Below are 14241 nucleotides of genomic sequence, written 5' to 3'. Positions count from 1 at the left end.
TGTCTGATAATTTTCTGCATACAGGTCTTTTGTCTCCTTAGGTAGGTTTATTCCTAGATATTTTATTCTTTTTGTTGCAGTGGTAAATGGGAGTGTTTTCTTGATTTCACTTTCAGATTTTTCATCATTAGTGTATAGGAATGCAAGAGATTTCTGTGCATTAATTTTGTGTCCTGCTACTTTACCAAATTCATTGATTAGCTCTAGAAGTTTTCTGGTAGCATCTTTAGGATTCTCTATGTATAGTATCATGTCATCTGCAAACAGTGACAGCTTTACTTCTTTTCCAATTTGGATTTCGTTTATTTCTTTTTCTTCTCTGATTGCTGTGGCTAAAAATTCCAAAACTATGTTGAATAATAGTGGTGAGAGTGGACAACCTTGTCTTTTTCCTGATCTTAGTGGAAATGGTTTCAGTTTTTCACCACTGAGGATGATGGTGGCTGTGGGTTTGTCATATATGGCCTTTATTATGTTGAGGAAAGTTCCCTCTATGCCTAGTTTCTGCAGGGTTTTTATCATAAATCGGTGTTGAATTTTGTCGAAAGCTTTCTCTGCATCTATTGAGATGACCATATGGTTTTTCTCCTTCAGTATGTTAATATGGTGTATCACATTGATTGATTTGCATATATTGAAGAATCCTTGCATTCCTGGAATAAACCCCACTTGATCATGGTGTATGATCCTCTTAATGTGCTGCTGGATTCTGTCTGCAAGTATTTTGTTGAGGATTTTTGCATCTATGTTCATCAGTGATATTGGTCTGTAGTTTTCTTTCTTTGTGACATCCTTGTCTGGTTTTGGTATCAGGGTGATGGTGGCCTTGTAGAATGAGTTTGGGAGTGTTCCTCCCTCTGCTACATTTTGGAAGAGTTTGAGAAGGATAGGTGTTAGCTCTTCTCTAAATGTTTGATAGAATTCGCCTGTGAAGCCATCTGGTCCTGGGCTTTTGTTTGTTGGAAGATTTTTAATCACAGTTTCAATTTCAGTGCTTGTGATTGGTCTGTTCATATTTTCTATTTCTTCCTGATTCAGTCTTGGCACGTTGTGCATTTCTAAGAATTTGTCCATTTCTTCCAGGTTGTTAATTTTATTGGCATAGAGTTGCTTGTAGTAATCTCTCATGATCTTTTGTATTTCTGCAGTGTCATTTGTTACTTCTCCTTTTTCATTTCTAATTCTATTGATTTGGTCTTCTCCCTTTTTTTCTTGATGAGTCTGGCTAATGGTTTATCAATTTTTTTTATCTTCTCAAGGATCCAGCTTTTAGTGTTATTGATCTTTGCTATCGTTTCCTTCATTTCTTTTTCATTTATTTCTGATCTGATTTTTATGATTTCTTTCCTTCTGCTAACTTTGGGGTTTTTTTGTTCTTCTTTCTCTAATTGCTTTAGGTGCAAGGTTAGGTTGTTTATTTGAGATGTTTCCTGTTTCTTAAGGTAGGATTGTATTGCTATAAACTCCCCTCTTAGAACTGCTTTTGCTGCATCCCATAGGTTTTGGGTCGTCGTGTCTCCATTGTCATTTGTTTCTAGGTATTTTTTGATTTCCTCTTTGATTTCTTCAGTGATCACTTCGTTATTAAGTAGTGTATTGTTTAGCCTCCATGTGTTTGTATTTTTTACAGATCTTTTCCTGTAATTGATATCTAGTCTCATAGTGTTGTGGTCGGAAAAGATACTTGATACAATTTCAATTTTCTTAAATTTACCAAGGCTTGATTTGTGACCCAAGATATGATCTATCCTGGAGAATGTTCCATGAGCACTTGAGAAAAATGTGTATTCTATTGTTTTTGGATGGAATGTCCTATAAATATCAATTAAGTCCATCTTGTTTAATGTATCCTTTAAAGCTTGTGTTTCCTTATTTATTTTCATTTTGGATGATCTGTCCATTGGTGAAAGTGGGGTGTTAAAGTCCCCTAATATGAATGTGTTACTGTCAATTTCCCCTTTTATGGCTGTTAGTATTTGCCTTATGTATTGAGGTGCTCCTATGTTGGGTGCATAAATATTTACAATTGTTATATCTTCTTCTTGGATCAATCCCTTGATCATTATGTAGTGTCCTTCTTTGTCTCTTCTAATAGTTTTTATTTTAAAGTGTATTTTGTCTGATACGAGAATTGCTACTCCAGCTTTCTTTTTTTTTTTTTCCAGCTTTTTTTTGATTTCCATTTGCATGGAATATCTTTTGCCATCCCCTTACTTTCAGTCTGTATGTGTCTCTAGGTCTGAAGTGGGTCTCTTGTAGGCAGCGTATATATGGGTCTTTTTTTTTTGTATCCATTCAGCCAGTCTGTGGCTTTTGGTGGGAGCATTTAATCCATTTACATTTAAGATAATTATTGATATGTATGTTCCTATTCCCATTTTCTTAATTGTTTTGCGTTCGTTATTGTACGTCTTTTCCTTCTCTTGTGTTTCTTGCCTAGAGAAGTTCCTTTAGCAGTTTTTGTAGAGCTGGTTTGGTAGTGCTGAACTCTCTCAGCTTTTGCTTGTCTGTAAAGGTTTTAATTTCTCCATCAAATCTGAATGAGATCCTTGCTGGGTAGAGTAATCTTGGTTGCAGGTTTTCCTCCTTCATCACTTTAAATATGTCCTGCCAGTCCCTTCTGGCTTGCAGAGTTTCTGCTGAAAGATCAGCTGTTAACCTTATGGGGATTCCCTTGTGTGTTATTTGTTGTTTTTCCCTTGCTGCTTTTAATATATTTTCTGTGTATTTAACTTTTTTTTTTTTTTTTTTTTTTGTGGTATGTGGGCCTCTTACTGTTGTGGCCTCTCCCGTTGCGGAGCACAGGCTCCGGACACGCAGGCTCAGCGGCCATGGCTCACGGGCCCAGCCACTCCGCAGCATGTGGGATCTTCCCGGACCGGGACACAAAACCATGTCCCCTGCATCGGCAGGCAGACTCTCAACCACTGTGCCACCAGGGAACACTGTGTATTTAATTTTTGACAGTTTGATTAATATGTGTCTTGGTGTGTTTCTCCTTGGATTTATCCTGTATGGGACTCTCTGTGCTTCCTGGACTTGAGTAACTATTTCCTTTTCCATATTAGGGAAAATTTCAACTATAATCTCTTCAAATATTTTCTCATTCCCTTCTTTTTCTCTTCTTCTTCTGGAACCCCTATAATTCGAATGTTGGTGCGTTTCATGTTGTCCCAGAGGTCTCTGAGACTGTCCTCAGTTCTTTTCATTCTTTTTTCTTTATTCTGCTCTGCAGTAGTTATTTCCACTACTTTATCTTCCAGGTCACTTATCCGTTCTTCTGCCTCAGTTATTCTGCTATTGATCCTATCTAGAGTGATTTTAATTTCATTTATTACATTGTTCATCGTTGCTTGTTTCATCTTTAGTTCTTGTAGGTCCTTGTTAACTGTTTCTTGCATTTTGTCCATTCTACTTCCAAGATTTTGGATCATCCTTACTATCATTATTCTGAATTCTTTTTCAGGTAGATTGCCTATTTCCTCTTCATTTGTTAGGTCTGGTGGGTTTTTATCTTGCTCCTTCATCTGCTGTGTGTTTTTCTGTCTTCTCATTTTGCTTATCTTACTGTGTTTGGGGTCTCCTTTTTGCAGGCTGCAGGTTCGTAGTTCCCGTTGTTTTTGATGTCTGTCTCCAGTGGCTAAGGTTGTTTCAGTGGGTTGTGTAGGCTTCCTGGTGGAGGGGACTAGTGCCTGTGTTGTGCTGGATGAGGCTGGATCTTGTCTCTCTAGTGGGCAGGTTCACGTCTGGTGGTGTGTTTTGGGGTGTCTGTGGCCTTATTATGATTTTAGGCAGCCTCTCTGCTAATGGGTGGGGTTGTGTTCCTGTTTTGCTAGTTGTTTGGCATAGGTTGTCCAGCACTGTGGCTTGCTGGTCGTTGAGTGAAGCTGGGTGCTGGTGTTAAGATGGAGATCTCTGGGATATTTCCACCGTTTAATATTATGTGCAGCTGGGAGGTCTCTTGTGGACCAGTGTCCTGAAGTTGGCTCTCCCACCTCAGAGGCACAGCACTGACTCCTGGCAGCATCACCAAGAGCCTTTCATCCACACGGCTCAGAATAAAAGGGAGAAAAAGTAGAAAAAAAGAAAGAGGATAAAATAAAATAAAGTAACAAAATAAAATAGTTATTAAAATAAAAAATAATTATTAAGAAAAAAATTGTTTTTAATTAAAAACAAAACTAAACAAAAACGAACGGACAGGACCCTAGGACAAATGGTGGAAGCAAAGCTATACAGACAAAATCTCACACAGAAGCATATACAGACACACTCACAAAAAGAGGAAAAGGGGAAAAAATAATAAATCTTGCTCTCAATGTCCACCTCCTCAATTCAGGATGACTCGTTGTCTATTCAGGTATTCCACAGATGCAGGGCACATCAGGTTGATTGTGGAGATTTAATCCGCTGCTCCTGAGGCTGCTGGGAGAAATTTCCCTTTCTCTTCTTTGTTCACACAGCTCCAGGTGTTCAGCTTTGGATTTGGACCCGCCTCTGCGTGTAGGTCACCTGAGGGCATCTGTTCTCTCAAACAGGACGGGGTTAAAGGAGCAGCTGCTTCGGGGGCTCTGGCTCACTCAGGCCTGGGGTAGGGAGGGTCACGGAGTGCGGGGCGAGCCTGCGGCGGCAGAGGCCCATGTGATGTTGCACCAGCCCGAGGCGCGCTGTGCGTTCTCCCCGGGGGAGTTGTCCCTGGATCCCGGGACACTGGCGGTGGCGGGCTGCACAGGCTCCCGGGAGGGGGGTGTGGATAGCGACCTGTGCTCGCACACAGGCTTCCTGGTGGCCGTAGAAGCAGCCTTAGCGTCTCATGCCCGTCTCTGGGGTCCGCGCTGTTAGCCGCGCTCGCGCCCGTCTCTGGAGCTCCTTTAAGCAGCGCTCTTAATCCCCTCTCCTCGCGCCCCAGGAAACAAAGAGGGAAGAAAAAGTCTCTTGCCCCTTCGGCAGGTCCAGACATCTCCGCGGACTCCCTCCCGTCTAGCTGTGGTGCACTAGCCCCCTTCAGGCTGTGTTCACGCCGCCAACCCCAGTCCTCTCCCTGCGGTGGACAGACCGAAGCCCGACCCTCAGCTTCCAGCCCCGCCCGCCCCGGCGGGGGAGCAGACAAGCCTCTCGGGCTGGTGAGTGATGGTCGGCACTGACCTTCGGTGCGGGAATCTCCCCGCTTTGCCCTCCGCACCCCTGTTCTTGGGCTCTCCTCCGCAGTTCCGAAGCTTCCCCCCTCCGCCACCCGCAGTCTCCGCCCGCGAAGGGGCTTCCTAGAATGTGGAAATCTTTCCTCCTTCACAGCTCCCTCCCACTGGCGCAGGTCCCGTCCCTATTCTTTTGTCTCTGTTTATTCTTTTTTCTTTTGCCCTACCCAGGTACGTGGGGAGTTTCTTGCCTTTTGGGAGGTCTGAGGTCTTCTGCCAGCGTTCAGTGGGTGTTCTGTAGGAGTTGTTCCACGTGTAGATGTATTTCTGATGTATCTGTGGGGAGGATGGTGATCTCTGCGTCTTACTCTAACACCATTTTCCCCCTCTCCCGCCCGTCTCCTTACTTTGATATCTGTGAAGAATTCTCTTTTTTCTTTTTTTAAAGTTATTTATTTTTGGCTGCGTTGGGTCTTCGTTGCTGTGCACCGGCTTCTCATTGTGGTGACTTCTCTTGTTGCGGAGCACGGGCTTCAGTAGTTGTGGCATGCGGGCTCAGTAGTTGTGGCTCGCAGGCTCTAGAGCGCAGGCTCAGTAGTTGTGGTGCACGGGCTTGGTTGCGCCACGGCATGTGGAATCTTCCTGGACCAGGACTTGAACCTGTGTCCCCTGCACTGGCAGGAGGATTCTTAACCACTGTGCCACCAGGGAAGCCCCAAGAATTCTCTTGATTATTTAAAAGCAAGATCCTCAAGTACTATGTATCATAAGAGCGTTTTTCTGAGAGCATTGTTATAGGTTGTATGAATCAGTATTATTCAGTATTATCAGTAACAGAACTTTGGAGTGATGTATTAATCTATGTCTTATTCCTAAGGGAGGTTGTTTTATAACTTTTCTCCTTCTCATGGACTGCAGAGAACTACCAAAGGTGACGTGACTTGCCTAAAATCCCACGGGAGCTTGTCAGAGAAAGCTGAGCTCAGGGCCCCTTTGACGTAAGGGCAGTGTACTCACGCCATCTCTTTGTGTTTTTACCAGGTACTTTATTTGTGATGTGAACCCCTACTTCTTACCTCCTTCCCAAAGGGATTTAGGACAGAGACAAAACTCATGTCACAAACAAAATAATTTCCTCCATAAGTTTGGAATGCTCCTCTGTGAAGCCCTGAAAATGTGTTTTTAAAAAGCGGGGCATGGGTTTGCTTATTGTAAAGTCTGTAGGAATGTCTACGGTTCCCCTCTCACCCAGATGTTGATTCTGAGGATTAGAGTCCTCAGTTGGTGGCACGTTGTAAGTTTGAGGCAGGCGTGAGCGTGAACGTCGTGGGGTGCTGTCCGTGGACTTGGAGCGTCCCCTGATCTCTGTTCTTGGCACTGTACGTGGACTCTTGTGGTGTCATCTCATTGCTGTGATCAGCTATTTCAGTGCGTTTGAAATGAATGATTGCAAAGCTTCTCAAGAATAATAGGTCAGGCAGTTTTCATCTCTTTCGTATTTCCTACGAGGCGGTCTTTGTGCTAGCCAAACCCGAATCCAAATCACTCGCTCGGGTTGGGCAGTCTATTAAAATGCAGATTCCTGGGCCCTGGCCCAGACCCATCACCTTGGCACCTCGGAGGGTGGAGCTCTGGGATTTGCATCTTTAGCAGGTTCCCTGGGTGATTCCTATGCACGGATAAGTCTGAGAATTACTACTGAGGGTCCTCAGAAGAGTGTCTTTGAAAAGGTTCCCGGGGGAATGGCTGCTTCTATTGCACGTGGTTTGTTTTGTGGGAATCGGCCCCTAGGGTCACTTGGAGGCTCGCTGCCCCTCGTGACATCTGTCTACATCTGCAGACACGGCAGGGCACTTGGATCCACTGAAGGCTTTCCCAGCATTATGTTCGCATAACCCTCCAGCAGACTGATTTCTCACTGCTTGCTCCTCAGACAGGAGGGCGACAGTATGGAAACCCCGTGAGCCCCCATGGGTTCCAGGGCTGCCTGTCCCCTCCTCCCCTGTCGCCAGGACCGTGCTCTCACTCCCCACCCTGTTTTCCCCTTGTCCTTCCCTCCTTACCACTCAGGCAGGGTTTCTCCCCCTTAGACAGGTGTCTGGGGGCTGAGTAAATCCCAAGGCAAGTACCAAGGGCCCAGAGGGCTGAGGAGAGAGGAACAGCGCGTGGCGGAGGATGGTGGGCTCCCAGCGGGACATCGCAGCCCTCAGGGCCAGCAGGAGGAAAGGTGGGGTGCCCAGGGCGTGTTTGGGAGCTCCATGCAGAGGGAGAGCCTGGATGCAGGGAGCGCAGGTCGTCTGACCCTCGCTGTCCACGGCAGGAGCATCTCTGAAAAAATGTCCTCACTCCTCTCCTCTTCCACACCCTTCCTTTCCTCCTGCCCGTGCTGCCGCCACCCGCTCGCAGACACCGGGGGTCAGGAGAGCAAGCGTGTGGGCACCTGCACGGCTGCTCCAATGCACCCCGAGCCAGACCCTGACCGGTGACCGCCCTCAGGGCTCCCACGAGCACACACCCACCCCGTGGGAAGAGCCGCGTGTCTCGTGGGGCTGGAGCCTGTGCTGACACCTGCTTTCCGTCTCCCCTTCGCCTTCTCACAGGCTCTGCCAGGCTAGCCTCTGCCCCCCACATGGGCCTGTTAACAGACTGCAGGCTGCGAAAATCTGGGGAAATTCCAACAGGCAGCATGTCATCGAGTTTGACACTCCTGTAGTCCAGTGGGCTGCAGAGTTTGAGGCCTGGGTCGATGGACACACGTACATTCAAACCACATTCTTTTGGTGCCAGTGAAAGTCCTAATAAAGTGAGAGTGAACTGTTTATCTCTGGGGGAAGTATGGACTGAAATACAAATTTTTTTTTTTTTTTTTGGCCACACTGTGCAGCATGTGGGATCTTAGTTCCCCGACCAGGGATTGAGCCCACGCCCCCTGCATTGGAAGCGTGGAGTCTTAACCACTGGACCACCAGGGAAGTCCCTCAAATATAAATCTTAAAATAAGGGACGTACCGGCTAGTGGTAGACCAGTAATACCTTAAAAAAACAAAACATTTTAACCATTTGTAAATACTTTTCCTTTTAAGTTTCAAATTAAATTTAAATTGTATGCACAGCTTAAACAATGTTTAGCTTCACAAACTTTCTCACAAAGCAGACGTCTCAATTTCAGAGGCCGTGCCCCAGCGCCCAGGCACCACGGGAAAGGGGAGTTCTAAGCAATGATATCAGTTTGTCAGTGTCAGCAGATTGTGTACCCAACTTGCCATGTTTTTTTGTCATTGCAGGTGATTTTTAAAGCCAAGTCAAAATATTCTCCAGAATTACTCAAATACCGGTAAGTTCACCCCCCCACCCCCCGGGACATTTCTCTGTGTGACAGCAGGTGACCTCAAGGTTTGCACACATCACTCCTCTGTGAGCTGCCCGAAACCGGCCTGCTTGCCGGGTGTTGCGTTCACTGCTCACTGAATCACCGCTTAGCAGGCCTTGCAGCATATTGGCCATGATTAGAAGAAACAAGAGTCTGGTAGGGACTTCCCTGGCGGTCCAGTGGTTAAGACTCCCAGCTTCCACTGCAGGGAGCGTGGGTTTGATCCGTGGTCGGGGAACTAAGATCCCACATGCCGCGTGGCACGGCCAAAAAAAAAAAGAGAAACAAGAGTCTGGTGCCTTTCCTAACCAGGGAGAACGGAGAGGGGAAATAAGTCTAAGTCGTGCATGCTGCATCTAAACCTTTGCGAGGCGCTTGCAAGGTCAAGGGCCTCAGCAGAAGGAAGGCGAGCTCCCTAAAGATGCCCACGGGGCCAGACATCCCCCTTCCTACCCTCTGGGTGCAGGTGCAGCTCTGGTAGAGCCTTGTCCCCAGGCCCTGCCCCCTCCCCCTGGTGGCCTGACCCCTAGTCCCTGGCTGCCGACTGCTGGCGGGCTCTGTTTCTGGAACTCACCAGTGAGGCCCATGCAGGGCTGAGCAGGAGAGGCTTATAATCTGGAAGGGGAGGCTTTAAATCACATGCCGAATTGATGGCAGGAGGTAGATATGCATGTTTTTCCTGGGGGTGCGGGCGCGGGTCCATCGCTTTCCCCAAGTTTTCAAAGAGGCCTATTGACTTCCCAGCAGCAAAGAACCCCAGTGGCTTCAAGAATGGTCAGCCTTGGGGGACTTCCCTGGGGGCAGGGTGGTGGTGGTGGGATGAATTGGGAGATTGGGATTGACATGTATACACTAATATGTATAAAATAGAGAACTAATAAGAACCTGCTGTATAGGAAAAAACATAAAAGAAAATTCAAGAATGGTCAACCTTGGGCAGAGGGGGAAGGGAGACAAGGTGTTCAGAAGGTGTGAGATGGGCACCACCTGAGCCAAGGTGTCCTGATTTCCCTGCCTGGGAGAGCTCGGCTGCCTAGGTAAACATTTCTGGAAAGGTGGCTTTGGCCACTTACCTTCTAGAGTCAAAGTGAAATTTTAGTTATTTTGTTACTTTACAAACATGTAAAAATGTATACATATTTTATTTAAACATGTATCATCTTAAATTTACAAAGACTTTTATTTAAAATTCTGAAAGTATATGTTTTTCTTTCCTTTTTTTTTTGCGGTACGCGGGCCTCTCACTGCTGTGGCCTCTCCCGCTGCGGAGCACAGGCTCCGGACGCACAGGCTCAGCAGCCATGGCCCACAGGCCCAGCCGCTCCGCGGCATGCGGGATCCTCCCAGACTGGGGCACGAGCCTGTGTCCCCTGCATCGGCAGGTGGACCCTCAACTACTGCGCCACCAGGGAAGCCCTGGAAGTGTATGTTTTGATCCTCCTTTTGTATCCCAGGAAGCTGAAGTTCAGAAAGTTAGGTGATAGTACATGGGCCAAGATACAAGTGATGAGACTTGTGTGCTGTGTGTTTGTTTTTCATCTGATCTTGATGTTTCCCTTCAATGCTTTTTAAAAAAAATTTACTTATTTATTTTTGGCTGCGTTGGGTTCTCGTTGCTGCGCGCGGGTTTTCTCTAGTTGCGGCGAGCGGGGGCTACTCTTCATTGCGGTGCGCGGGCTTCTCATTGTGGTGGCTTCTCTTGTTGCGGAGCACGGACTTCAGCAGTTGTGGCACGTGGGCTCAGTAGTTGTCACTTGTGGGCTCTAGAGTGCAGGTTCAGTAGTTGTGGCGCACGGGCTTAGTTGCTCCGCGGCATGTGGGATCTTCCCAGACCAGGGCTCGAACCCACGTCCCCTGCATTGGCAGGCGGCTTTTTAACCACTGCGTCACCAGGGAAGCCCTTCACTGCTTTTTAAAAAAATTTTATTGAGGTATATTTGATTTATGATGTGTTAATTTCTGCTGTACAGCAAAGTGACTCCGTTATACATATACACATTCTTTTTCATATTCGTCTCCATTATGGTTTATCACAGGATATTGAAAATAGTTCCTTGTACTATACAGTAGGACCTTGTTTATCCGTTCTGTATGTAATAGCTTGCATCTGCTAGTCCCAAACTCCCGATCCATCCCTCCCCCAACCCACCTTGACAATCACAAGTCTGTTCTCTGTGTCTGTCCCTTCACTACTTTTGAGGAGTTCAGTTCATGTTTCTGCCAGACTGTTTGTCTGGGACTTCAGAGTCTACCATGAAATGATGTTGCTTCTAAGAAGGACAGTTTAAAGTAGCAATACTTTACAGTCAGCCCTCCGTATCCACAGATTCCGCACCTGCAGATCTGGAGGGTGGGAGGGGGCGGACAGTCCCTTATGTGACATGTACTACACTATTCTCTGTAGTGGACTTGAGCATCCTTGGATTTTGGTATTGGCTGGTGATCCTGGAAGCTGTCCCTTGCAGATACCGGGGGACAGCTATATTAGGAAAACTTGGGGACGTGCAGCAGCAGGAACATTAGAAATTAAGCTTGCACACGGGCCTCAGTGGAGGCTGTTTGGAACATGAGTCGACTTGGACAGAGGCAGTGGCTCGAGACAAGCGCTTTCTTTCTTTTTTTTTTTTGTGGCCTCTCCTGCTGCAGAGCACAGGCTCCGGATGTGCAGAGGCTCATCCTCTGCGCCACCAGGGAAGCCCGACAAGCGCTTTTAAAAAAAAAATATTTCAAGGATTATTTTCACAGATGATTATCATACAGTATTATAATGTATTATGTGCAAAATTCCATTAAAAAATCATTTACAAAAGGAAGTACGACACGGTATGTATTGAGGGTTCTAGATGTACAGCAAAAGCTTAGAAAGGGACAAGGTACAAAGCCAACCAAATAAGATGACTATGCATCTTTACACAGTACAATAACATGTTTTTGTAACTACCTGTGTTACGTTGATACGAGACCCTCATCCTCTGTGCAAACTGCCCCCCGCCCAAGGAGGTTTCGTAAAACAGAAATTTAACTTCACCACACATTCTACAACACAGGTGGGCTTTTTGGTGCATTTGCAAACTCCTTTCCAAACTCACGTAATGTGAGTTTCATTGAGTTTATTTAACTCAATGAAACTCACATTATGTGGTTTCTGCCGAAAATAATTTGATGTCGTTTGTTTTATGTGGAAAAGGAAAAAAAAAAGCATTGTTCTTATGTTTTCTTCCTCGTGGGGTTTTCAAAATTGCTTCCGAAAGCAAATAACATGGGACAGATTCTGCAAATCTCACTGCATATTCACAGTATTTTCAGCATAGGTGGTTCCTTCTATCTCCTTTTCCCACTTCCTTCAAGGAGCCTGAACCAGCAGACTCCACCCCTCAGTCCTCTGTTAGCGTCTGTATTTCCCTCTCGACCTCTCTCTACATTCATTTCTTTCCTCATCCTCAGCATCACTTGGTGAAAACACAAAACAATGCGATACCACTGAGCGTGAATAAGGTGATAACAGTACGTCAGATTTCCAAAGGCATTCTGTGGCCAGTGTCAGTAATACATGGCTGTAAGAAACCCAGCAGTCTCTCCCCACAAAGTTGCCCAAACATCCGGTTACAGAAGAGAGACTTTTAAAATGCAGTACTCTCAAATCCAGCAAGAGATTTCTTTTTGCATATTAAATGTTAAAATCACATGCATATTAAATGTTAAAAGCACCTGCATAATTATAGAATATCTTAAAGTTACAAAAATATTTTAAAAACCAATCCTGACAGTTTACCTGCAACTGCTATAAAAATTTCTATGAAAGATATAAAAACACAAAGGCTCTTCATTAAAAAAAGAAGGAAGGAAGGGAGGGAGGGAGGAATGGATGGAGACACTGAACTGAGAGGTCTTTCATGCGCCGCGTCGGACAGGCTTCTCAGAAGCCTGCTGTTGGACTCAAGAACTTGTCCCTTAAATGTTTATTTAGTACGTATACATACACGTGAGCCAACCCAGAACCTGGCTGGGCATAGGCAGCAAACGATCTTGGGGCACCTGAACCATCAGATGCAATTCTCCAGCTCCGAAGGATGGATCCTACTGTTACATGAACCTCAGCTACCCTGCTTGGGCGTCGTGGCTAAAGGTGCCCTTGGCCACGTCGGCCTGTGGATGGCTCCATCACTGAACCGAGCGGTCCCCAAGGAGGTGACTGCTTTTCAAGCACGAGCACGTGGAAGCCAGAGGCCAGGTTCCTACCTCCTCTCTTTGGATGCACCACTGGGAAGCCTCACGTGTCTCCTAGGAGGCGGTGGGCTCTTCTGCCCTGTACTCCTCGGGGTCGGCCCCCTGGAACTTCTCGGCACAGAGCCGACACACGTCCTCCGTGGTGACATCAGGCCTCAGGAGGAGGGTCTTTCCCGCGCAGCCACTGTTGACATCTTGGAATGCAGGCCGGAGGTAATTCTAAGCGTCGTCCACTGAGGGGATGGTCCGGTTGGTGAGAAAAGCGCTTTTGAACATGGTCGTACAGGAGCTGTAACTGAGGCCGGAGGAGGGAACGTGTTTCCCGAGGAATAGGGTGCAGAGCAGGAGCCATAGGTGCTGTCACCCTGGGGGAAGAAGAGGGGGAAGAGGGACCAGGGGCCTCCAGGGACAGGCTCAGACGGGGGAAGGATGGGGCGAGGGTCACGTCTTTGAGGTCGGTGAGTAGGTGGTGGGAGGACTTGAGGCAGCAGGGGTACCTGCGGAGGAGGTGATGGAGCAGGAGGTGACGCCTTTTTCCAAAAGTTGCTCTTGACGAGGGTGAGGCCTCACTACTCCCTGGGTGATGTCAGAGGAGAAGCTCAGGGTCCCTTGAATTCTCACGGCGTCTCTTTGAGGCAGGAAGGAAGGATCAGCTCCGTTTTACAGAGGAGGAGGACATGGCAGCCCCGAGCGGCCAAGGACCCGTCTGGTGTCGTGGCTCTGTGACCCAAGCTCTCTGGGTCACGCCCAGCAGATGAGAGCAGAGCTGGGGAGGGTATGGGGGGAGCGGAGGCTCGGTGGCTGTCGTGTGACCATTCAAGACAGAGAGGGTGGCCGGGGGCACACACCAGCAGTGTGTCTGGGTGGTGAGCTGGGCCTGGTTGGCTTTTGCTTTCCCTGTCCCCAGTGTCCTCTAGGGGTCCTGTATTATTTACTGTAGTAAAGAGTAGTAAGAATTTATATCCACCATAGTATTTAAAACAATACCCAGGAGGAGTCCTCTGGAAAAGCTGAATGTCCAGATGGTGCTTTTTCCGGAGGCTCGTCGCCGTCACGTGTATACAGAGTGTGCGCACATACCACCAAGGGGCTGGGAACGGTAGGGCTGATTCCAGAGTGTTCTGGATGTTTCTAAATTGTGTTCTTCACAAAAGCACAGCAGATAATAATAAAACAATAAAAAAATAGGGCTTTCGAGGAACCAGAATGCAGATTTTTGGTGACTCCCCATTGGTCCTGCCTTTGTCTCTCTCTCCATGCCCCTGATTTCCCCCATCACCGTGAGAACATGGTACAGAGCAGATGAGGTGGATTGCAAGGGCCTGGATTAGTGATCACGTCCTATAAAGGAACCTGTCCTTGGCAACTAATTCACGTGCATCCCCCCTGCCCCAAACCTGTTTCTGTGTGAAAAGCTTTGAATGCGTGACTACACGTGAAGATGGATCTCTGAGCTTTCAAAGAGCTGCCCACCGCCAGCCTCACGTGGCACAACTCCAGGGGCGAGGG

The 14241-nt window shown here is 47.0% G+C and overlaps 1 protein-coding gene across 1 annotated transcript in view; it reads left to right on the top strand.

The window, feature by feature from the left end:
• Window positions 1-14241, top strand: part of GPR137B (G protein-coupled receptor 137B) — a 50554-nt gene that overhangs the window by 19124 nt on the left and 17189 nt on the right. Inside the window, exon 2 of the mRNA XM_065894256.1 lies at window positions 8420-8469. Within this exon, the coding sequence (XP_065750328.1) occupies window positions 8420-8469 (50 nt within the window). The remainder of the gene's footprint in view (window positions 1-8419; window positions 8470-14241) is intronic.

This window comes from Phocoena phocoena, chromosome 16, assembly GCF_963924675.1.
Source record: "Phocoena phocoena chromosome 16, mPhoPho1.1, whole genome shotgun sequence".
NCBI classification, from domain to species: Eukaryota; Metazoa; Chordata; class Mammalia; order Artiodactyla; family Phocoenidae; genus Phocoena; species Phocoena phocoena.
Note: the sequence above shows the minus strand (reverse complement) of the source record. Positions and strands in the feature narration are given on the sequence as shown.